The sequence below is a fragment of the Hetaerina americana genome, unplaced genomic scaffold, assembly GCF_022747635.1.
Source record: "Hetaerina americana unplaced genomic scaffold, ioHetAmer1.1.p SCAF_73, whole genome shotgun sequence".
Lineage (NCBI taxonomy): Eukaryota > Metazoa > Arthropoda > Insecta > Odonata > Calopterygidae > Hetaerina > Hetaerina americana.
The window spans coordinates 1,364,208-1,391,257 of NW_027287350.1; the positions used below are offsets into that span (position 1 = coordinate 1,364,208).

The following is a 27,050-nucleotide window of genomic DNA, read 5'->3' on the forward strand; positions in this document are numbered from 1 at the left end:
CATATAAGGCTAGCATGCCAATAAAACACGAATCGATTCTATTAGTTCCTAAGTTTTTACGACCTCGTTGTCGCATCCGTAGTTTTTAAGGAAAAAAATATAGGCGAATACCATTTTCAATGATGAAATGATCAGTTCGGGGTGAAAGTCTTATGCCCCAAATAGTGACTATGTTAACGTGTCAAATTCACGTTTCTCTCTCATTGTGCGTGGAGAGAATTACTAGTGATTCTGTCCTATCACTCTCGTTCCTTCCCCAGAGTGAAACTTAAAACATTCTGATGTACCCTTAAATAAACATTAGCCCATTTTTCCCTTTTTACGGAGGATCCCTTTTTCTACCAGCCGGATGATTTACCATTCCGTGTGGTGCATAACATTGCGTATGCATACCCGTAGAAGATTAAAGTGATGGATTTCTCACTGGTCACCGACTTTAAGCGGGATGTTTTCGGGCTCACGCTCTGTTCGTGTGGTGTCGGATGAACCATCGCCTCCCCAATTTGGTTTGCGGAAGGTGTGTAGAGATTTGAAGTGAAAATATCTCAAAGTAAAATTTATTTTACTCGCTGTGTGAAGAGAGACAAGACAAAAAAAACAAAAAAACGCCGCTGTTCCCATCGCTCCACACGCAAGCGAATGATTGAAGCGGTGAATTTCGGCCTATATCTATATATGTGTGCATGTGGATGAATTGCATCGATGAAGCAATAGTTGACGCAAGGGGGGGGGGAAGGGGGAAAGTGTTCCTTCACCTGATTGCCTTTTCCACGTCGACGTGTGAGGAGCGATCCGAACAGAATTGTGTTATACACTCGCGGCCGAATAAACTCCATATCTTACTCGTTGAGGCATCGTCGGTCTAAAATTCCTGGGTCCAATAAACAAAGCGCAAAAACAGACAAAGACTCGAACGGGTGTCGGAGTACTTTGAGACTATACTCTCTTATGCAAAGGAGAAAACTAGACACTCGGAAACTAATGTAAACTCAAAGGAGAGAATATTTTTAGTGACCGCTCCCTTCGTCTCTTGTGAATACGATTCGAAAGGGGGGGGAGGAAAGGAGGATTGTAGTACGCAATAATAATAAAAAAACATACATAAAACAAAAGAAGAGGACAGTGCGACCTTTTCTGACGGTGACCCCATCGCGGCATAAATTGCCGCGAAACCGCCCGACCTCCTCGGCGAATCATCCTTCCCGGGCAAAACAGGAGGTCGGGAAGGGGGGGGTCCAGTAGAAAACGGGAGTTCAAAGGTCTCCTCCCGGTCCATGACCCGCCCCGACCCTCCGACAGACACCTTACGAGAGACAGCTGATACCCCTAGCCCCCGAAAACTCTAGCACCTCCCAACTCCACTTCCCAAAACGCACGAGTCTGCTCCGCTGAAATCCTCAACCTCCCTTATCCCACGCCGGACGACTTACCCCATCCTGATCCAGCGAAGACGAGAGCAGGAAGGAGAGGTCAACTTGGCTGGATCACTGCATCACCCCAAAAGAAACAACATCCCCTTTTTGAGATCCACCCCACTCCCTCGGGCTCATCTGAAAACATAATAAGCACACACACGCATAAAAAGGAAAGTAAGCGCGCGCAAGCACAGAAGCAAGAGAGTTGGGTGGACGAGGGAGATCTGTCTCCTTGGGGTTGTAAGGGGAGCAATTTCTAACTAGACACGTCCGGCGCGGTGGAGGAACTGGGGAGGCTGGGCCGGGAGGAGGGCGAGGAGGAGGAGGAGGAGGAGGTGGAGGAGTTCGTGCGGGGTCGGAGGGTGCCCCAGGGGGGCGGTGGCGGCGGGGGCAAGTGGTGGTGGCGGTGGCGGCGGAGCCTATGGTGGCGCCGTGGGCGGGGGCGGAGGATGTGCGCGGGCAAGGGGAGGATGAAAGTCCTGCCCCCGCCGCAGAGGATTCCATCGGCACTGTCCGTGGCCACGACCGCCACATCTTCCGCGTTGCACCACCACAAGGGGGCCGACGACGGGCCCTCCTCCCCGGTGTCCGTCACTAGGCGGCGGCAGTGCGGGGGTGACACCTCGGACGGGGGTGGTGGATACTTCTACGACCACCTGGGCACGTCCCCACCGGAGGAAGAGGGCGGAGGGGGCGAAGGGTACGACGAGGAGGAGGGCGGAGGGCCTCCGGAGGAGGAGGAGCAGGAGGAGGCGGTGGTCTTGGGCAACCGGCGGGGCAGGAGGATCGGAGGAGGCAAGGGAACCTTGGAGTCCGTCTGCGTCGTGTCGGAGGGTGGCTTGGAGGTGCCGGGGACCAGCAGTGCCTGGGGACACCCTCGCCTCGCGGGACCCAGCAACGCCAATGGACCCCAGAGCATCGCATACGGTGAGCCACGAGGATTGTTATGGTACACGCACTCCTTCATTAAGGGTTCCCAGGAGGTGGGACACGTGGTGGATCGTGTAGCGCCCAACCCATGACGACACGTATCTGCTTCTCAAGTAAAAAATCAAATGGGATGGAATAAAAGAAATTCTCGAGTTTTCAACTTTCCACCGAATGAATGGGTTGCGGATGTGCATAAACATGACTATGAGCTCATATATTGCTTCCATTTAGGCATTTCGAATTTTAAGCTGGTTGAATCCCTTTGGCATATGACATTACACTGAGTAGAGAACTGGGCTCTTGGCCGGAGAGCCCAATTTCTAATGGCGCCCTTAGGGCCCCTCAGATTCGTCAATCTACGTGATATTTTGAGTGCAGAACAAACAGCACACGGTGCCATTAGTCGTCATCTGGTACGAAATACTATTTTTTAACATGACCTATTATAGATATATTAGCCATTTTTAATATTAATTCTTTACAATCATTATTTTAGGTTTATTTCATCCCTCTTAGGTTGATATTTTAAACAAATTGAAACCTTTTAATTCCATAGTCGGAAGGTAGAAAAAAATTCCAAAATCACGACATTGTCTTGAGACCAAGCGATTGAGGTTTCCTTTAGGAGGGGGGAGTTTCAGCTGAACCTGAAATGAGCTTGCAAAAGGAACATTGTCCTCCGATAAAACTTCCGGATTTACGAGAACGGTTTGGGTGTGCGGGAATCCGGCTTCACGGGCCGTTCGAGTTTTCGTTGATCACAATCATAGTATCCATCAAATGGGCAACGTCGAAGAGTTCAATTTCGTGTCTTATTTTCAAATCGGGTTTTCAGGTTGATGGGGTTCTCATGCACCTCACGTAAAAGACCGCAGTTTCTAGTCTTACCAGTTACTTGTTTGCAAAATGAACGCGTGGCTTTTGGCTCGCGCGCATGGAGGAAAACATAATGACGATTGGTTTATTAGGATTTCATGTTTTACATTTAGTTCCTTACTCCCACTCAAGAGTAGCGTAACTATACCACCGGTTACAAGGTGTACAATTAAATCCATGGAATTATTTCTGTATGAGAATTTCCTATATTGTATCGAAAATTTTGGAAATAATACGGTGTTCTGAATTTCTGAAATATTTGTGTGAAATTTGATTGCTTTTGTGATAAAAAGTGTTCCGGATTCATCAAGTTTGTGTATTTTTCGGTCCATTTTTCCCGCAAAAGACCCACCACTTTGAGACTCATCTAAGGTGTAATTATTGTATACTGTCCTATTTGTTAGTGTATCTAAATATAATAATGTATCTAATTCAAGAAAGTATTGTTTAATCAGGAAAAAGTCTATACTTTTGCATAATTTCCCCCTCACAGATTTTAATCATATGCAATGAATATTGATTACGTCTTTCATAGGAGGTTTTCATTTAACCACGTCCCAATGGAATGTAACTCGCTCTAAACTGTCGATACTGTCTTGGCTGTAAACAACCAAGTTTCAGTCAATTACTAAGAAATATTTTGAAAGCAATGCACTTAAAAACAAACATTTCCTGGGAACCCTTTCAATCCACCATGCACACCATTTAGTGTTTTATTCATATCTAAATGTTTTATATTTACAACGTTTTCGCAAATTTCTTTGTCAGCGTAATTTCAAGCATCAGCGTATCATAAATCTTAATGGGGGATCATGATTCTGCCATCTCTATCAAATGGTAATAGTTAAAATACGATCTAGGCTCCCAAACTTACGGTGGGTTTCCACAAATGTACATCTGTATAGTCTCAGGTGGATAAATGAATGCTGAACACTACGAGTAACTAGAATAGCATTATTGCCGAAGTGAGCAATACTTTTTTTACCTGTTTGATTACAGTTATTATTGATTTAATGGGTTTATGTGACAGTTTTTTTGCCTTTTTTACGACGCCTTTTGTGGAAAAAAGATGCATCAATATTTATTCTCTACGATTTACAAGAGTGAGTTTGGAGAGAAAATCTCTGCTACAATTGAAAGGATATTAATAATATTTGTTCTAAATCTGAAAATACATTTAATCGCGTTTAGAAGGATACGGCTTTCTTTCCCAGTCCTAGAAATCTCTTACTAGTGAATTCAACATCCAGATTCGCAAATAACTGCTTGAAACTCTCAATTTCTCCCACCCCTTGTTTATTGGATTTTAATGTTTAAGTTTATTTTACTCAGTGATTGGAATGGTAATTAATAAAATCTAAAATAGTTGCCTCATTTTGAAAAATATACGCTCTTTAAAATATTTTAAAAAGGTTAATATTCATCATCAGTCATGTTTTAGGAATAAACTTCAACATATCATCCGTTGCCGGTGGTATGTAGTGTAACTTTATGCGTGTTTTTCTGTCAGTGTCTAGTCACTCACTCCGGAATATTGCGCTGTGGCTTCAACATACGAACTCGATAAAAATGCGGAAAAATCGAAAAAAAAGGATTTTTTTGAAAAATTCCTTGGCCTTGAGGTTCTGAATTGAAAAAAATAAAAATATAGCGTAGCATGCATGCCTAAAGGTCACCATTCACCGTTTTCATAAGGCATGTCAATGTCCCAGATTTTAAAATTAACAGAAAAAAATTAATTTGAAGAATTTAATGCATTACGTCATACTGGTTTCGATTTGGAGCAGTTTTATTTAAGTTGGAGCAGAGACCATGCCAAATTGTTTCCGCAAGGAAGGTACATGTCACAAATATGGCCAACCATTTCATCGGAAGGCATATAAGCGATGATAAGAGGTGGAGTTAACTGGATATAGGAACCGTTAAAAACGAGAAAGCCGAAGATTTCCTCGCAGTTGTAAACTAGTGAATTCTAAACATTTGAATGCATCGCGAGGTGGGCGGAAACACCGATATATGACTTCAGTACTCTGTTGCCAATGCAACCAACTAGCAGCTAAAGATGATCGAAACTTAGAGGTGTTTCTTCGGAAAAACTAGAACGCTAAAGACTCTGTACTCCTGGCTTCTCCTTCAGGGAGCCGCGGTTCCAAAGATATTTGCTTTGACTTTCCACTGAATTTGCACTTGATATGCGTTAATAATTTGTCTTTAATCCAAAAATATGATTTAGTGTAGACAAAAAGGATAAACGTATCTAGGTAACCTATTTAAAGGCTGCTATTTTATTTTGTTTAATCTAGGACCTATGATCGAGGTCTTTTGATATATCTAAGACAAACCTTTTAATGTTTACTCATCCAATTTTACGAAATCATTTCATACAGCGTTTTTATTACATAATTCTCTCTATATAACATAAGATCTTTACTCTTTGAACGCCACTAGTCATTAAATGACCCTTTTTTCCTTCACGTCTTAATTCATCCTTGTTTTCAAGTTCTTTTCTACTGTACGCTCGTATATATTCTCTGGCATACGGTAATTGTAGGAGTATGATAATGAAATTAAATAAATCGTACTTTTTAAAGAAAAATGCATCAATGTGCACTAGTTCAACTTAATTTCTTACTATTTAAAGATTACTCATTAATTACTTGTAAAACAGAGATATATCAGTCCTTTCAATGGTTTAAATATTACTGTCTCAATTCAAACGTAATCTAGTATAACGTTTGATAGCCTATTGCACCCAAGCCATATTTTGAATTTAAATAGATTTTCTAGATTTGCTATTTACAAAATTTGCATTGAATTCATTGGATCTTAATTCTATAGATATTGGCAGAGAATATGCATTGAGAATACTATATATCAAGTATGAGAAAAACAAATTTGCACTTTTCCATAGGTCTATGCAAATTTGTTTTTCTCATTATGATGAGTCTCCACTACATCTCGCCTGAATCTGTTGAATCTCTGTTAATTAGTGAGACACTTGTCTATGTGTAAACGTCCCTTGGTTTCAACTGCTCTTATCATTTTCTTATAAATTGTTTCTGGAAAACCAGGTGGACCAGATTTTCATTAAATGCAATGACTATTTTGATTGGTAAGGAAAGAGATCACTACGATTGAAAGCTGTTAGACATGTAAAATTTACACCTCTAAGGTGGAGGTCCAGTCCATTTCCCAGTGATTGACAAGGTTACCCAAGGTCTGGTACACGAAAAATCTCAACTGAGCTAAACTGGGTTGAACTTGGGTTAAACTGAGCCTGACCTAAATAAGAAACCGTGATAACTGAACAGTGACCTCTAATTCTAAGCACTGCGACATCGAGCCATAATTTATCAAGCTGGAGGAATGTACTTTGCTTAACATACTGAGAAAGAATGCTCAGGAAAAAGCTAACTATGTTCTCATTATTTTTGTGCAACCCATTGCAGTATTGCATTGTGTTTTATGAGGTTGTAACCTATAACAATATTTGGCATGTCTAATATAATTATTCAAATCTCGTTGGAATTTGCGAATTTTCTTTGAGTTTCTGTACTTCAGGGTGTATGGTGCAAATTTTCCTAGTTTGAGCACATGAATCGAAGGAGCAATCCCTTATTTTGCCTTCGTTTAAAGTGTATTGCGTTTCAAGGATTACCTATGGCATAAAATGCGGACATTTCACAGTCAAAAAAAAAATCATTCGCCTTGAAAGGCAATCAAACCCGGATCCCCTAAATTTTCAACCATCTAATTTAACCAATGATATTGTTGCAAGTTTCAACTTACAATGTAAATTTTGTCAGAGGAGACCATAAAAAAAGCATAAAAAAAATGATTTTTCTTATCCAGACCTCCGTCGTTTGGCAATGGACCCAAATTGTCGAACCAACCATGACATTTATTGCTATATTTTAATGCTAGGATTATCTTGATACTTGGTGGAATAATAGAGAAGGAAGGTTCCAAACGGGCGACGTATGCACATGCCGCTATGTTATTAATAACAATTGGAACTTCTATTACACTCGTGTAATGCGGGGAAGCGGTAAAAAAAACCCTGAGAAATCCTTAAATCATAACGGAAAATACTAGTTAGATCTCATTCTGCCTGGACCGCATGTGGACGCCATAACGATTCCATTCAATTACCAACTATCTGCAGCATGGGCGATATTTTTCAGGGAAAAAATGGCGTGTTATATATTACTATGGGCAATGTGAAGAAGGAACTTAACCATAGTTTCAAGATGTCAGATGACCGGATATTTATCTCCGTAGACCTATTGGATTCCCAATGATGCATCATTTTACTAAATTCAGGAAATATTTTCTTAGTTATCTCTTTAAATAATCGTGCCATCGGTAAAAAATCCTCTAGGAGATTGTTGTTATATGTAAATATTCTCTCAAACGTTCGTCTGAAGCGTAATACTGGCCTGAATACGGATATATTTTGTACTTTGCATACCAAATGCCTGCTTAAACCATTATAACAGTTAAAAATACCAACCACCAGCTGGAAAACATTATATAATTACTGCTGTCTTAACCAGGCATTAAAAAGACTATTCACTTTAGCTAATTCATGCTCTTGGTTAGTCCCGTCTAAAAACAGCAAATCTAAGCAACCCAAAGAATATCAATGCAAAAGAATGAGGGATATGCTCTAAAATAATCATTTCGGATCATTAATGGATACATAGAATATTTCTGAAGAAAAGTAATGATTAAACTCAAATCGTATTTTATCTTAATTCTCCGTAATTTGGGGAATTTTATCAACTGGCTCCAGTTTTGAAATGCAAAAATGATAACTATAGTTTATATATTTATAAATCTACCTGATTTATTTTCATGAAGAAGTAGTTCATAGATCATCTTTAATGAGTAGACTAATGGAGCCATTATCCATTATTAATGGTGTGGACCGAAGACTTAATGATACTGTCCACCAAAAGCTTTGTCGAGTAATTGATAGTACTGGGATATTTGGAGTGGTGCCAAGGATAAAAAAGACTATGGCATGTATATATATATATATATATATATATATATATATATATATATATTTGTAACTTATGTTAAAGTCTCACGAATGTGAATAATAATGTATATCATGATAGCAGCAGTGAAAAAAACACAGAAACACACAAAATAGAAAAGAAACTCACACATTTCCTAACTTTTGGTGGTGGATATGTGTAAGTTGTATTTTTTTTGTTTTTGCGTCTTTTTATTTTTATTCGCTGGTGCTATCTTGATACACATGATACATACATACATATATATATATATATATATATATATATATATATATATATATATATATATATGCTTTCATAGACGTAACACGGAAGTGCCGAATAGTATAATACACAGTAACACACAATATAGAAACACAAAAAAAAAGAGAACACTCACACGTATTTTCTTGATATTTCGACGGAAACAATCCGTCTTCCTCTGAAGATATAGAAGTAATGACTGAGTCATTACTTCTATATCTTCAGAGGAAGACGGATTGTTTCCGAAATATCAAGAAAATACGTGTGTGTGTTCTCTTTTTTTGTGTTTCTATATTGTGTGTTACTGTGTATTATATATATATATATATATATATATATATATATATATATATATATATATGTATGTATATATATATGTATATATATATGTATATATATATGTATATATATATGTATATATATATATATGTATATATATATATGTATATATATATGTATATATATATGTATATATATACATATATTTCAAAATTTAGAAAATATGCAAAATAATTACATTTTACATGCAATTGAAATTATTTAAAGGGTTTTCGTTGTTTTTCCACACACTAAGGCTAGTAATGTGGGGCCTTTAATGAATTTTTAGCTGTAATTTAGATCGGAGCGTAGTTGCGTCGTTTCATTGTATCATTGTGAAACGCCTTAATTACCGGAATTATGTTTGATAAGTAAATGAAAATAATGTTTATTGAGGCATTTGTTGCTAATTTTCGGTTCCATAACACTTTTGCCGGGTTAGTTCGACAATGCCCTGAGAATATTTTTATCCAATAAACGAGTTCTAATACGCAAAGCATACTAATCATACGCTAAGATTACTACGCTGAGAATATAAAGTGTCCAGGAGTAAATTAGTTGGGTGTATACAGAAAAAATATTGAAAAACACTTGGTCTTGTTCTCCGATCTTATTGCTAACGTGAATAGTGCGTTAAGTGCTGGAGTAGAAGCGTGCACCAAGTATCCAAACATATTATTGCTATTTCATCTAATTTATTGGCTGTCCTTCAAATGATGTCATTAAACCCTTCACCATGGGGAAATATTGCTTGGGTTGACATTTTGAACAATTGAAAGCCAATGAAGAGGTTTTATTTTCTGTTCATTTTCATAGGAGATGGCATGGAGTTCATTTCCGTTTCCTCTGATCCCTCCGTCCACAGTCATTAGATTAGAATTTGCTGGTAGTTTTCACTTGCTTTGAGGAAATTTTCTTCTCCCTCTTAAATGTTTAACGACGCTAATAAATGAGATGAAATTGGCAACAGGAAATAGCCCAAGCTTCAGAAACAAATATTTCAGTTTACATCGGAGGATGCTAGAAAAACTATATATGTTTAATCCAAAAAATAACATTAAGTGGTTCGCAATAGTTTTTCTCAATTAGGTAAAATTTAAGAGATATATTTTTAGGTGTGGCTGAATAAAAAGCTATTATATTGAAGTCATGGAAAATCAACTTCATATTATGCTCATGATGAATTAATATTTTTCTGTGAAATTATATCAAAATTAAAAAGGCTCATAGATAAGAACTTAATCGTAGAGTATTCACTCCTTCAAGAGTGTTCCTAGGCATTGATTCATTTACATTCGACATAATATGTAACCCAATTTAGTAGTGAGGTGAAAGAAAGAGAAAAAACAACTTTGCACTTCCACACACTTTTTTAATATAACACGACCATGGTTTCGATGCTGCGCATCATCTTCAGGTGAAGCCTGCATCTTCACCTGAAGATGATGCGCAGCATCGAAACCATGGTCGTGTTATATTAAAAAAGTGTGTGGAAGTGCAAAGTTGTTTTTTCTCTTTCTTTCACCTCACCATGAAAGAATTCCACCAAGTTAAGCCTGAAACTGTTAGATTCCCAATTTAGTAATTTGATACTTCACTTGTTATACAAAAATTATGTACCCCTATCAATTCAAGGGTTGAAAGTTTCGTCAAATAATTAGGAAATAATACAGTTTGGCTGCATTTTGAAAATTTTATATCGACCTCAAATTCTCTACCATTTTCTGACTCATGTCCAAATTCTGAATTAATTAACACATTTTGCCAGGTTTTGCATGGTATTCATGAGTTTTTATTAATTATTTTGTCATTGAATCCACAAAATCATTCCTTATACAGTTTATATGACCTAATATTCAGTTCACATGAGCAGTTATGGATAACAAAGTTCGGAAAATATTCATAGTTGAGCATTCAACATGACTTTTTTTCTTACAGAGTGCAATGGACATCTCAAATACAAATGAAATAGTTTTGTCAGCCCACCAGAAACCCAAAATCTTTTACTTCTGTAATTTTCTTACTTAACATCAATAGTGTGTCTCCTACGGCAAAAATATCCTCGTATGGAAACGATTATAGTCAAAGTTTTGCTATGACTAGCATATTTCAGTAGATTTTAAATTAGACGCTTATAAATTTTGCAAATTATTTTATAAATTGCCTAAAAATTCTTTCTATTGAATATACAATTTTAATTAATAAACGATTTTATTTTTTTGTCGCAAATATTTTCGTAATATAAATTTTGTATTGGGTTGTTTGATAATTACTTCTGAACTACGGAACCAAGGCGTGACTTATTTATTTGAGTGTCACGCGATGGCCCTCGAATATTGTACTGGATAATTGTTTCCAATTTTTCACTCTTACAAAAGTAGCAATAAGAACGGAATCAATTAGGAAAAAATATTTTTTCCTGAATTGGTTCCTTTTTTAAGATCTTATTTAATTTAAAGAGGAGAATAGACGATGTGAACCTTGCTTGAAACTTATGCATAGCAGTGTTTAAATGACACTGGATCCGGGTTTTGATTCGTCACCATCCTCAGGTGTGGCATGCAAATAATAAATATCTAATTTACTCAGCAAAGAGCTGATGGATGAGGTCGATGAATGGGAAAAGGAGGTCTTCTTTTTCTTTGCTCTTTGATACGCATATAAGGAAATCATTTACATTCCTGGTCTGATAATGATTCCATTTGCATTGAAAATCGGGTCTTGTATCAATAAAAATGTGCTCTGGAAATATTTTAATAAATAAATCAATTTTTTATAATCCTGAAAAAATTCTAAATGATGAGTTTTAATACTAACAAGACAATGTAGGGTAATAGGGGGAAGAGAGACGGACTAAATCCTGGAGGACGGGTCAAGTGTGATATGCTACCAGAACTATGCATTAACTTGGAAGTAGGATGGTCCTCTTATGTGTGAAGCTTGCTGCATCTACAACGATAAAAAGAAGATGATAAACACTTGAGTTAGGATAAATGTTGTGGAACATGCCTTGCGGTTACTACATCTTACACTGCAAGCCGCTACTTGGGCATGTGGCACCAGCCAATATATTATGTCGATTGGGGATAAATGGCATTCAGAAATTTCCTTTTGTCCTGTGGCTGAATATTCTGTTGATCTGTTCTCGAATCCCGCGAGTGAGATATTACTTATATTGATCGGATCCACGGCCTCTTTCCCTGATTTTTACGCCATGGTCTCGCTTCACCAATTTAATTTTGCGCTTAAATTGTTACAATTCAACGCCTCGAACGATTTGTACTTTTCTCAAGGTTTGATTCATGCATCTTAAGAACAAAGTAATTATAGTGCCTCCAAATCCAGTCTATCCAATGATAATAAGGCACTTCACTTCACTCTTTAACATTAAAGCATAAAACGGACATCTTTTCTCGGTATGTTTTTTCATTTCAAAATTAGATCCCGTGCAGGTATCCAGACGCTCAAAGTGCATTTATCGTGAGACCTAATCAATTCCTAGATAAAAACTCTCGGTAGCGTTTTGCTTTAGAATCGTTTGCCCCGTTCGTTTGATCCCCCACCGAGAGATTGGTGAAAATGATTCATGTCAAGGCAGGAAAAGGTTAACTAGACTATACACGAAACTTCGCATGGTGTAACCAAATATATTAATGTATATCTCCCTTATATTAAAGAATAGAGTGGAGGTGGGGATAGAAACGTTGGATGAAGCAGAGGTATAATAAGATAAACGCAATACTCATGATACATCTTCGACGGAAGTGTAATGTTAAGAGTCTAACGTCGCGTCATTATACATTTCACTGGACGACCGTACTCGCTTGACATTGGACGACGCAGAAGCAACGGCATTCATTCCTATCCAAGCGTCACGGGAGCGGGTCGATATTTTGCTCCGAGCGGCGTGGTCGGGGGAGCGTTGAGGTTCGCGGCCATCCACGAACTCTTTCTCCCTTTGTGCGTGAATGCTCTGGAGTGGTTGGTATGATAGAAGGGAGCTGACCGCGCGGAATGAAACCGGCACACGCTCTCGTAAATGGCCATTGAGGAGCGATGTCACGGGCAGTGTTAGAATTTGTGAAGGAATACAATTCGTTGTTGACTCCAAAATATCATTCCTGTGGGAGGGAAAGAATGTTGATTTTATTGCATTCACACGTAATGTTTCCGTAGATTTAACTCTCAATTTGGATTCATTAATTCAAAAATTGAAACATCCGAGAGTGCGAAATGTGTGTGTCACTTGTCTTCCAAAATTGAGACTTCATAGTATTTATCATGTTTCGGTCATCATTACGAGAGGTCCTGGCGATGTAAAATTGTTTTTTTTCCTTTGGTTTGAATTACATAAAATTAAAATTTATTTATGCATAATAAATGTCAATGTGAGTGGATGTGTCCACAGCAGTTGACATTTTTTAATGAGATCGTTGTCAAATGAAAGAACGAAAGCTCTGGATGATTATTCGGACTTTTAATTTCCATTTTTCGAATAGATTCGCCATGAAGTGAGTTAAAAAAATTAATTTTTTACTCATGAAATAAAATATAAAGATGGCATTTATAATTTTCTGTTTTAATTTTTAGACTTTGAATTTGGAAGTGTCGCGATGGCTTCGCACTTGGTCGTCTTCAGTGACAGTAGCTTAAGCATTTCCAGCATCTAGTTATGAAATGTAAATAAGAAGTGGTAGTAAGTAATCATATCCTTACACAATTCCATTGCATTCTTATTTCCAGAAGCTAGTGATTCTGGAAAACCGTCATTTGTCACGGTTGACTGATGATGGATATCCAATTGATAAAATTTAAACTGGTATTTTAATAATTCTACGAAATAATAATATATTGCTAAAATTGTTGCAAAATATTTTTTTTTAATGTGAGCGTTATTTTTTCCTATTTGGGAAATTGAAATAGTTTTCATTCGGAGTTTTTCACATAAAATTCCAAACACATTGGCTCTTTGGCAGCCAAAATTTAAAAAAAATTGATGTTAATCTTGAATATGAATCAATATATATCAAACGTTATTTAAGTAAATGGGATACTCTTTCCTTCGAAAATTGAAAATTCTAGGGTTATAGGTACTAAATACTCCTCTCTGTTAAGGTGAAAAGGGGTGTGCTCAAAAAAATCGAGATTTCATCAGTCAAACATCAGTTTTCTTTAAATAACAGGCTGGTTCTTTGGCGTTTTTAATTGTGCTTTTTGGTAAAGATATTACTATCTTTCACATAGAATCGTGTAAAACGCTTTTTTAGAACGAATAAGGAATGCCAGAAAGGCATGTTCATCAAAACTTCAATTGTAAAAAAATTTCATGAAAGATATTTATTGGTGATATTTTCCGAGGATGTGAATTTTATTGAAAGTCAACATCACATTAAATCTATCTCAGAGATAAGTAATGCACATATTTGAATAATAAAAAAAATTGAAGGACTTACCGAGGTTTTATAACAAAACCACGAGTGGATTGTGTAATATCTACGATCAAAATCAAAGAAATGGATTTAACAATTGAGGAGCCAGTTATTTTAATTTCGATGACTTCCCTAATAACATTTAGGTGAAGCAGGGGACCACTACGGCATCTCCCTTGTCACCCACACGAGCCCTAGGTGGGCGGAACCCTAGAAACGAAACAAATTCCCGCCTTTACCATGCATCGTTCATTCCGTGACCGTTTGAAGTTCCACCCCTCAAGCTCCATTAATGGAAGCTCAAAAAAGTGTACTTTTCAAAATATTTATCTTACCCTCTAACGCAAACATTTTAAATTTAATACGTGCTCTTCTGCTTCTTCGAAGCACCCTCTTCTCTGCCGTATTCCCTTATTGCCATTCTTCACAGTTTCTTCTAGAAAATTAAACCATAAATTTCTCCATTATCTGTTAACTCCTCCTTATATGATTTACTCTTCTTTCCTAAGAGTGTCTGGCCGATGAATCGATTTCCATCTATTCTCTCACCATTGTCAAACCAGCCCAGTAAACTTTTCTCATACTAGTCCGTCTTAAAATATATGCAATACAAATATGCATAGATATGGAATATTCTTCTCTGTAGATAACCCTAAAATGCTAAGAATGGGGCGGTACGCCCTTTCTAAACCCTTTGCTTCAACGTCACAATTTTGATTACACCAATATCCCTTTACTTAAATAAGGAAGTGGTCATACAGGGCCTTAATAATCATTTTTTCTTGGGATTTTAAAATCCATGGGTATTTCGAGAAATCTAATGGGGTACACCCAGGCAATCTGAGGAAAGAGTGTAAGTCACCCTAATCTTAGTATTAACAGCGAGCAGCGAGCGTGTCCATAACCTTGTAAATCACAATTTATGAAGCAAAGTGTACTAGCCTCATGAAGTATCCTTTCAACAAATATATTGTTTTAACTATTTTGGGAGTTATAAGGATACGAAAATATAAAGATTTTTTCATAAGAATCATGTAGGTCACGTTTGTAGTTGGCAGCATATGTATATATATATATATGTATATATATATATATGTATATATATATATATGTATATATATATATATATATATATATATATATATATATATATATCGATTTGGATAGAGGACGCGTTTATGCAACGACATAATCATTCAAGTGTAACTGAAAGAAATTAGTTCATATACACATCTTATAAAAGGGACGTATGGATTTCAATAGACGATTTGACAGACTTCTTTTCTATATTTCTATAGTTAAAGTCTCAAGCATAATGGTCGTTTCTCTTTCTTTACATTGGCGAAGATGACTGAAAGAATTCGATTCGCGGAATATGAAAACATATATATATATATATATATATATATATATATATATATATATATATGTTTTCATATTCCGCGAATCGAATTCTTTCAGTCATCTTCGCCAATGTTAAATTGAGATAACTCCCTTGCCAGCAATCGATTTGGATAGAGGACGCGTTTATGCAACGACATAATCATTCAAGTGTAACTGAAAGAAATTAGTTCATATACACATCTTATAAAAGGGACGTATGGATTTCAATAGACGATTTGACAGACTTCTTTTCTATATTTCTATAGTTAAAGTCTCAAGCATAATGGTCGTTTCTCTTTCTTTACATTGGCGAAGATGACTGAAAGAATTCGATTCGCGGAATATGAAAACATATATATATATATATATATATATATATATATATATATATATATATATATGTTTTCATATTCCGCGAATCGAATTCTTTCAGTCATCTTCGCCAATGTAAAGAAAGAGAAACGACCATTATGCTTGAGACTTTAACTATAGAAATATAGAAAAGAAGTCTGTCAAATCGTCTATTGAAATCCATACGTCCCTTTTATAAGATGTGTATATGAACTAATTTCTTTCAGTTACACTTGAATGATTATGTCGTTGCATAAACGCGTCCTCTATCCAAATCGATTGCTGGCAAGGGAGTTATCTCAATTTAACACTCAAGCGATGGCAATAAATAATTGGCTTTTAGAAGGAAAATTGACAAAGCATGACGTTTCTGACTGCTGAAAGGGAGGGTCATAAATTTAAGCTAAGAGCCGTAAATCGCGAGATTTTTGTTCATATCACCACCAATGTTCAAGCTGCCCAATCCTAGCGTCTCTGGAAGAGCTATCCTATGGCTTGCTTCCAGAAATCCAACTGAAATTCCAAATTGAGGAGGGATGACTTCAAAATGTCATAATATTTTGCTCTGTTACCCCTTGCACTTGTCTTTGCAGTCCCTAACCGTTATCTCCTCACATATTCATCAAAGTTGCTTTCGTTTACCTCTGACTCTGGCCAAAGTTTTTACAGAAATCATACTCTTTTGTAAAAATACAAAGTATATTTGTATTTTAAAGTCCAAATACACATATGAAAAGATATATTTCTTTATATATATATCTTTGTCCATGCCAATGAATAATTGTTCGCCATATGGCGGGTTTTCGTGTGCATATATGTATATATATATATATATATATATATATATATATATATATATATATATATATATATATATATATTCATTGTAAGGTTAAACCTGCAGACAGTCTCTTAGTCTATATATATATCTTCGAAATGGAACGCTCTTCGGCGATGCACAAATATATAAAAACACAGATGTGGATTCTTAGAATATAGGGACACAAAGAAAGGACACTCAAAATATGTTATTTGACGTTTCGTAACTTCTGCCCTGCCTTCTACGTGGGCGAATGTACGACCGCACTTTCCCTCCGCATGAACAACCACCGATATTCCACCAAATTTCCCACCTTTCTTAATTATCCCATCCCTACTCACACTGCTTCCCACAATCAATCTTTTGACGACTGCTTCTCCGTTTCGGTGATTGAAATCTTTACCAAATCTGCTAGTATAATAGAGGTGAGAACCCGCGAGATGACGCGTATTTGGGTGGCCCAGTCATTTAAACCGCCCGGGCTGAACCAAGCCCACTGAATGCATCATATGTCTGCCTACATATCGCCTACCGCCCCCTTGTTAGTTTCCTATTGGTCCCTTACCTCTCCTTCCCCCACCTCTCCCCCGCTCATGTCCTCTCTTCCCCGCCAACGCCATTCTGAAGACGACAGCCGAGCCGTCGAAACGTCAAATAACATATTGTGAGTGTCCTATCTTTGTGTCTCTATGGTCTAAAAATCTACATCTGTGTTTATATATATATATGTATATATATATATTTTTTTTAAGGTAATCTACCGGTTAAGGTAGGTTTTTGGATGGACCTAACTACCAAAAAAATATTTTATTACTCCTAACAAAACACAAAATCCATCATCCTACTCTATATTAGGTCCCTCTTCATCTCTGAGTACTTTCTTCCTCCCTTCATCCCGTCCAACATCCCTATCCTGTTCCTTCCCTTTCTTCTTTTGCCCAACATTCTACCCTCTATCACAGTCTTCAACATCCTGCCACTGCCGGTCAACACCCCCTTCATCCACTTTTCCTGCCTCCATAGGATTGCTCCCAACAAACCCCTCTCTTCGCCCACCATACCAAGTACTTCCTCATTTGTTTTCTTCTCTGTCCATTTCACCTTCTCCATTCTTCTCCACACCCACATTTCAAAAGCCTCCAATCTACGTCTATCCTCCTGCTTCAATGACCACGTTCCCGCACCGTACAAAGCTACGCTCCATATCAAAGTTTTTACGAGTCTTTTCTTAACATCCTTACTCAACGTCCCTGTCTTTACCTCCCTCCTCCTAGTGAAAGCCTCTTTGCCTAGCGCAATTCTTCGCCTTACGTCCTTACTACTTTGACCGTGTTGGTCCAAAACACTACCGAGATACGTAAACTGTTCTACCTGCTCTATTTTTTGCCCTCCTATTTTAATGTTAAGCTTGGCCTTTTTCTTTCTAGAAAATCGCATAACCTTTGTTTTATTAATATTGATTCTCATCCCATACCTGTCGCACTGAATTTCCAATTCACTCAGCAATGCTTGCAGTCCCTTGGCTGACTGACACACTAAAGCTTGGTCATCAGCAAACCTAAATAATTTTACGAATTCCCCGCCCACTTTCATTCTTACCTCCAGTTCTTCCCATGACTCTTTGATCATTTCCTCTGCATACAGGTTGAACAGCAACGGTGATAATGGGCAACCCTGCCTTACACCTCTTCCTAACACTACCCATCCTAACTCCCCGTTTCCCACCCGCAGCTGAGCAGTCTGAGACATGTATAGGTTGCGGATTAGCCTCCTTTCCCTCCAATCTATTCCTATTTTCTGCAATATACTCATTAGTTTTTCCCAATTCACTCGATCAAACGCTTTATCGAAATCTACGAAACAGGCAAATTCCTCCTGGTTGTGTTCTATATTCCTCTCGATTAATAATCTCATTACTGCAATGGCATCACGCGTACCTCTCCCCTTCCTAAACCCAAACTGATCATCCCCTAAGTAATCAATTGCCCTACTCTCTATCCTTTAGTTTATGATCCTGAGAACAACTTTAGCTGCGTGGGATATCAAACTAATTTTCCTATAGTCCTCACATGACGTAGCCTATGCCTTTTTCGGAATAGGAACTAAAACGGATCTCACAAAGTCTTCCGGCCTGATTCCCTCCTCATAAATACTACGGATCAGCCCATACAGCCTCTTCCTCCCACATTTTCCTAAGCATTTTAAAAGTTCCACGGGAATGTTATCTACCCCCACGGCCTTATTTAGTTTCATCTCCCTTAATGCCTTTTCTATCTCATTGTCTAGTATGCCTGGACCTAAGCTGTCTTCCTCTACGTCACTTTCTTTTTCAATGTCTTACTTTGTTGGTCTGAGTTCTTTACTATACAGTTCTTCTATGTACTCCTTCCATCTCTCTTGGATCTTTCCTGCGTCAAGAATTACCTTACCCGCCTTATCTCTAACTGTTAGCATAGCTCTTCCTTTCTTACTTCCCGATAACGATTTAACTTTGCTGTACAGCGCACCGATTTCACCCTTCCTCTGCAGACTTTCCATATCCTCGCACTGCGTCTTCCACCATGCTTCTTTTGCTTTATTTGTTGCCCGCCTCAATTTATTGTTCAATTCTTTGTACTTCATTTTGCCTAATTCTGTATTTATATTCTTCCATTTTCGCCGCTCATCCATCTTTGTAATCATCTCATCCGTGATCCATGGTTTCCTAGTCCTTTTAGCGTTAACGGTTCCAATAGTGTCTTTTGCGGCTTTAGACAACCCTTTCTTGATCATTTCCCATTTTTCTTCGATAGTACTAAGCCCTTTGCCATCCTCCATGATTTTCTCTACCGCCTGTTTGTATTCCTTCCTTTTCAACCCATTTAATGCTTCTACATTCCATTTTCTAACTCGCCGCCCCTGCGTTATCTTTTTGAAACGTACGCTACATTTCATAACAACTAAATTGTGGTCTGAGTCCGCATCCGCTCCCGGACATATATATATATATATATATATATATATATATATATAATATTTGGACGGCATACTAGGACACAAATAAAATAGAATCACTTAAAAGGACACTCAAGACTTAGAGTAAGTCAAGTAAGAGACTTACTTACTTGAAGAAGGCCTCGGAGAAGGCCGAAAGCTTAAACAATCTACAATGTGAGTGTCCTTTTAAGTGTTACTATTTTATTTGCGTTCAATTGTGCCGTCCAAATATTATACGGCTCGTGTGAGTGTTTATAAATCATCTATATATTTAAATATACATATTTGTGGGTAGCGGTAGTCCAGCGGTTAGAGCGTTGGACTGTTGACCGGAGGGGCCCGGGTTCGATTTGCGGGCAAGAGCACCTGCAACTCAACCCAAGCTATGTGATTTCTCGGGTACCAGATCTTCCTGGGAAACCATAACCGGCACAGGGAAAGTAACTGGCCCCCCCACACTGATGTTCGAATTTCATACGCCGTCGGGCTTATTACTGGGTGAACTCTACCATCACCTACCAAACCGACTTTCGGTTTGATTGTTGTGTAAACGGTTTTTTTTATGGTTATATAGGCCCGGGTTCGAGTCCCGGGCAGGGCACTCTGGGCACCCTCAGCTCCACCCAAGCTATGAGATTTTTCGGGTTCCAGGTCATCTTGGGAAACCTTCGGCACAGGAAAAGGCACTGCCCTGTGTATACGAGTATGAATGTATATGTGTTTGTACATATGTATATATATATATATATATATATATATATATATATATATATATATATATATATATATATGTATATATATATGTATGTCCCTCCCCGGACTACAACCTTGACGTGGTGGAAGGGCTTGTGCGTTCCGATGACCCCTAGAGCTGTACTGGCGGGAGTAATAAAAATTGCTCCTGGTAGGGTCACCCATGCCAGATAGGTCGAAGGTTAGGAGCCAGACGAAAGGTAGTCCACGCAGCGTCTGTTCCTCAGTGAGGCGGCTGCAATGGCGTCTGACCCCAGTGGGGCGGCCAGTAAGTGATGGTGTCACGTTAAAAACACTATTGAGGAAGGCAACGGGAAACCACCTCAATTATCATTCCCAAGAACAATGTGATGGACAATAGAGATATTTTGAGTCCTGGCAACCACGGGGCTCGGCCCAATCGGCCGTGTGTCGTGCCCGGCAGCGGGGGAGGCAAGGCTTCCGCGGTCGTCATCCCACGAAACCCTTGCAAGGGAAAACCAGCAGCAGCAGGACAGAAGACGCAGGAGAAGAAGACCAAATTAGTTAGAATAGGAACGTGGAATGTTAGGACAATGATGAGGACGGGGAAATTGGAGAATGTTAAGCGAGAGATGGAAAGGGGAAATATAGATATTTTAGGTCTATGCGAGGTGAGATGGAAAGATAGCGGGGATTACTGGAGTGATAAGTATAGAATAATATACAGCGGTGGGGACGAGAGCCAACGAGGGGTCGCCATAGTATTAAATGAAGAGGTAGGAAGAAGCGTAGTCAACATAGAGCAGGTAACGGATAGAATACTACTAGTGGAGATAAAAGCAGAACCGACGAACTTAGTTATTATCCAGGTATACATGCCACCGAGCAACCATAAGGAAGAAGAGGTCGATAGGATATACGATCAGTTAGAGGACATGATTGCATGTGTTCCTGCAGGGAAACATTTGATAGTGATGGGGGATTGGAATGCGACAGTAGGCGAAGGAAGAGATGGTGATGAGGTGGGGGACTACGGTTTAGGCACGAGGAATGACCGCGGGGAGAAAGCAGTTGAGTTCTGCAGGAGACAGGGGTTAGTTATCACCAACACTTGGTTCAGACACCACAAAAGACGCAGGTATACATGGAAAATGCCAGGTGACTCGGGAAGATATCAGCTAGATTATATCCTGGTTAGACACAGGTTTAGGAACAGTGTGATAAATTCCCACAGCTTCCCGGGAGCGGATGCGGACTCAGACCACAATTTAGTTGTTATGAAATGTAGCGTACGTTTTAAAAAGATAAGGCAGGGGCGGCGAGTTAGAAAATGGAATGTAGAAGCATTAAATGGGTTGAAAAGAAAGGAATACAAACAGGCGGTAGAGAAAATCATGGAGGACGGTAAAGAGCTAAGTACTATTGAAGAAAAATGGGAATGTATCAAGAAAGGGTTGTCTAAAGCGGCAAAAGACACTATTGGAACCGTTAACGCTAAAAGGACTCGTAAACCATGGATCACGGATGAGATGATTACAAAAATGGATGAGCGGCGAAAATGGAAGAATATAAATACAGAATTAGGCAAAATGAAGTACAAAGAATTGAACAATAAATTGAGGCGGGCAACAAATAAAGCAAAGGAAGCATGGTGGAAGACGCAGTGCGAGAATATGGAAAGTCTGCAGAGGAAGGGGGAAATCGGTGCGCTTTACAGCATAGTTAAATCTTTATCGGGAAGTAAGAAAGGGAGATCAACGATAGCAGTTAGAGATAAGGCCGGTAAGGTAATAGTTGACGCAGGAAAGATCCAAGAGAGATGGAAGGAATATGTAGAAGACCTGTATAGTAAAGAGCTTAGACCAACAAAGTTAGACATTGAAAAGGAACATGACGTAGAGGAAGATAGCTTAGGTCCAGGCATACTAGACAATGAGATAGAAAGGGCATTAAGGGAGATGAAACTAAATAAGGCCGTGGGGGTAGATAACATTCCCGTGGAACTTTTGAAATGCTTGGGAAAATGTGGGAGGAAGAGGCTATATGGGCTGATCCGTAGTATTTATGAGGAGGGAATCTGGCCGGACGACTTTGTGAGATCAGTTTTAGTTCCTATTCCGAAAAAGGTAAAGGCCACGTCATGTGAGGACTATAGGACAATTAGTTTGATATCCCACGCAGCTAAGGTTGTTCTCAGGATCATAAACAAAAGGATAGAGAGTAGGGCAAATGATTACTTAGGGGATGATCAGTTTGGGTTTAGGAAGGGGAGAGGTACGCGTGATGCCATTGCAGTAATGAGGTTATTAATCGAGAGGAATATAGAACACAACCAGGAGGTATTTGCCTGTTTCGTAGATTTCGAAAAAGCGTTTGATAGAGTGAATTGGGAAAAACTAATGAGTATATTGCAGAAAATAGGAATAGATTGGAGGGAAAGGAGGCTAATCCGCAACCTGTACATGTCTCAGACTGCTCAGGTGCGGGTGGGAAACGGGGAGTCAGGATGGGCAGTGTTAGGAAGGGGTGTAAGGCAGGGTTGCCCATTATCACCGTTGCTGTTCAACCTGTACGCAGAAGAAATGATCAAAGAGGCATGGGAAGAACTCGAGGTAGGAATGAAAGTGGGCGGGGAATTCGTAAAATCAGTTAGGTTTGCTGATGACCAAGCTTTAGTTTGTCAGTCAGCCAAGGGGCTGCAAGCATTGCTTAGTGAATTGGAAATTCAGTGCGACAGGTATGGGATGAGAATCAATATTAATAAAACAAAGGTTATGCGATTTTCTAGAAAGAAAAAGGCCAAGCTTAACATTAAAATAGGAGGGCAAAAGCTAGAGCAGGTAGACCAGTTTACGTATCTCGGTAGTGTTTTGGACCAACACGGTCAAAGTAGTAGGGACGTAAGGAGAAGAATTGCGCTAGGCAAAGAGGCTTTCACAAGGAGGAGGGAGTTGATGACGGGGACTTTGAGTAAGGATGTTAAGAAAAGACTCGTAAAAACTTTGATATGGAGCGTAGCTATGTACGGCGCGGAAACGTGGTCATTGAAGCAGGAGGATAGACGTAGACTGGAGGCTTTTGAAATGTGGGTGTGGAGAAGAATGGAGAAGGTGAAATGGACAGAGAAGAAAACAAATGAGGAAGTACTTGGTATGGTGGGCGAAGAGAGGGGTTTGTTGGGAGCAATCCTATGGAGGCAGGAAAAGTGGATGAAGGGGGTGTTGACCGGCAGTGGGATGTTGAAGACTGTGATAGAGGGTAGAATGTTGGGCAAAAGAGGAAAGGGAAGGAACAGGATAGGGATGTTGGACGGGATGAAGGGAGGAAGAAAGTACTCAGAGATGAAGAGGGACCTGATATAGAGTAGGATGATGGATTTTGTGTTTTGTTAGGAGTAATAAAATATTTGTTTGGTGGTTGTGTCAGTCCAAAAACCTACCTTAACCGGTAGATTACTTAAAAAAAAATATGTATGTATATACGTATACATATATATATATATATATATATATATATATATAAAAGATGATGTTAGTGCTACAAAATCTCGTTTAGAAATGTGTGACCCTTTCTCGTGGAGGGCGATGATGAATACATGGATACACTTCAATCGCTAAACGGCTATCCTTATATGGGGGTGCCGCACTATTTGCAATCGCGCAACGCACCACGGTCGGCGTGAATATTTTCCACGCAGCGGTCAAAGTCACGTCGGTCGTATTAGAAACACAATATCACGTGCACCACGAACCGAAGCAACAATTTGAAAGGCCAAAACCCATGTGATTGGTGCATTTTGGTAATGTTTACTGCTTACTGACTGCATTCCCGTCTCCATGATAACACGTATTCGTAGTTGTTTTCATTTGTTTGTTCGAGGCGAACGCAGTCGCTGGGCGATGTGTTTCCGTTCATGTTTTACGAACGGTTTTGGTTACATAATAGTTTTCAACCTGTTGTTTCTACGTCCGGGAAACCAAAACACTGGCGGTTACCCCAGACTTGGTAGTTGACTATTTAAAAAAAATGAGTGGAGGGGATGGGAGGATTCAATTATTGCATCAAAGCGTCCGTATCCTGCTTGACGTGGTGGGAATTGTACGAGATCTCCGAGCGAGATGGAACGGAAAAATGTCGCGCAGTTTGTGCGGGATCATATTTCTGGATCGTCGGGGGAGAATTCTGGCGTGACAGCGAGCGCAGGTAAGCGTGATGGAGGCGACCTCTTCAAATTGTCTTCCCTGTCCCCAACCATTCGTCGATCAATCATCTTCGACCCTGTCCCATCAAAAGCAAATTTAATCCTGCGCCGCTCCTGTCTCTAATTTAATCTCGCAAATGGGTTGAAAGCCTCCTCGGGTAACCACCACCACCAACAACGCCCTTTCGTTCATATTATTTTTTTTTATTTTCATCTCCGCGAAGATTCACTCACTATCCGCCCAAGTAGCGCTCGCGCGATCGAGTCCACTCGCGAGAAAGCCCCAGGCAAGGGAATTCTATTGACAGTCCCACGATCTCAATGATATTGAGCAACAAAATTTCGAATTCGACATTTCCCTCGCTTTTTTTTAATGATATTGCAAGCCTCATGATGGATTAAGTCTTTCAATAAAATATGAGCAATATCTAGTTAATATTTCACGATGAGTTCACGTGTTATTAGTTTAGAGATCACATTTAAAAGGTCGCATACTCTCTCCACGACGCGCGTATTCATCAAAACTTGAGAAAAATCACGTCAAAACAATAATGAACGTCAATAAACTAGGTCGTCACCTGTTGGATGTCACAAATATTGGGTAAAATTACTCCGTATGTATCTCCAATAATATTTTTTTTGTAATGCAACAGCGTTTCAACAAAATACTGCGTTAAACCTTAAGTGCATTTACTTATTCTACAACTGCCGATGAAAACATCTTTTTTTTTTAAACCGGAATATTATATTTTAACTAAATCCCTCAGATGACGGATTGCCATCAGATCACTAAAGGAATTCTATCATTCTAGCCAATCGCATCCTTAAAACACGTGTATCCGACTGGGAGTTTTTGTTACGGAAACCCGGCCAGGAGATTTTGTGCAAAAGTGGAACATTTGCGTCTCCGACCAATATTCCTTTTTAAATAAATTTCGGTGTGAAATATCAACCAAGGAAAGCTATTTTACTTCGGGTATTATCTCTCTGTTGCGTAATACAACCTACAAAATGATTTTTACGGCTGTTGGATTTCACCTAAATGTAATTAGTTAAATTTGTTTCTTCGGATAATCCTTGCTTCTCTTCTTTCGTGTACCCTTATGTCTTAAATTCTTAAGTCACCCATTAGTTACCTCTTTAATGCTTCACTTCTATTTTGATCTGTAATAGTTTACGAAATTAACTTTTCCCTCTTCATTTCACTCTTAGTTCAGTAATTGAATATGTTATTCTCTGGAGAGATGTTAATCAAGACTATTCTTATCTAATTTCATTACTACCGCCTTTCTAAGATTCATAATTCCCTTTTCTCTGCCGGTCTTTCCTTAAAACTATACAGGAGTAGGGAAGTGAGCTCAATTTATTATTTCTTTCGCCATCTTTGTTTTCCGTTTTGAGTAGAATATTATTAGTAGGTTTTAAATGCCTTTTGTCACTTGGAAACATGAAATCTCTTGCATCAATTGTATAGATGAGTCCTTAGCGAATATGTTGAAAATGTATTATTAGCTCTATCGCCGGAGAGATTATGTAAATAAAATTAGTTGGAATAAGTGTAGAACAGATGTAAGATGTTATTTTTACCACAAACGATAAGATCAGAATAACGTTGTCCAACCGCGCTAGGGGGTAGTGGAAGTATTTTTGGTCAAAAGTAACCCGGTCCAAAGCAAACCCCCCTGCCAAATACCATAGAAGTGGCTTGCGGGAGAGGAAGAAATAGGAAAAGTAAGTCATGGGTAAATGTGCTCTAGATACCGCAAAACGAAGACGGATGTTTCTGGGACAAAAGAGTGTAAATGAAAGACTTTATAATTGTATCTAAGGCAAGGGAAATAAAAGTAGGGTGAAAATAACTTGATTATATGGTTAAAGTTTTCTAAAATAACTTGAAATATAGTTTATTAAGTACCCCTACTTTGACAGATTAAATTTCCCACGCGCGCCGGGAATATTAGTGTCTCGGTGTCATCCCCCAAATTCCGCTGAAGCTAAGCATCACACTGCAGAAGTAGATAAAGGAAATATTTAGCTATTATTATTATTATTAGAACCCGATCCGCGTAAGAGTATCCTCGCCCGAGTACAGCAAGTTGTCAGGGTCACATCTTTCCTCCGTGGAACATTTAATTATATTTAACAGAAGCCCGGGGTTACTCAGCACCTCGTTCGAGAAAAAAGAATAACTAAGGATAGCCCATAAAGGGTTGGGAAAATAAAGTATATAACCTAAAGCAGAAGTCCATTTTGGACGTTAGGTGATTTTCCCATTTTAGTAATATTTTCATCCGAGTTGTAATTTACATCCATATGGGCGCACCCCAAGGCAAAGAGGCGTTCACAAGG

The 27,050-nt window shown here is 38.8% G+C and overlaps 1 protein-coding gene across 1 annotated transcript in view; it reads left to right on the forward strand.

Moving 5' to 3' along the window:
* Nucleotides 1-445: 445 nt before the first annotated feature.
* The window catches only part of LOC139697357 (uncharacterized), a 663,676-nt gene continuing 637,071 nt past the window's right edge, over nucleotides 446-27,050 (forward strand). Inside the window, exons 1-2 of the mRNA XM_071596022.1 lie at nucleotides 446-506; nucleotides 1,680-2,342. Of these exons, the coding sequence (XP_071452123.1) occupies nucleotides 446-506; nucleotides 1,680-2,342 (724 nt within the window). The remainder of the gene's footprint in view (nucleotides 507-1,679; nucleotides 2,343-27,050) is intronic.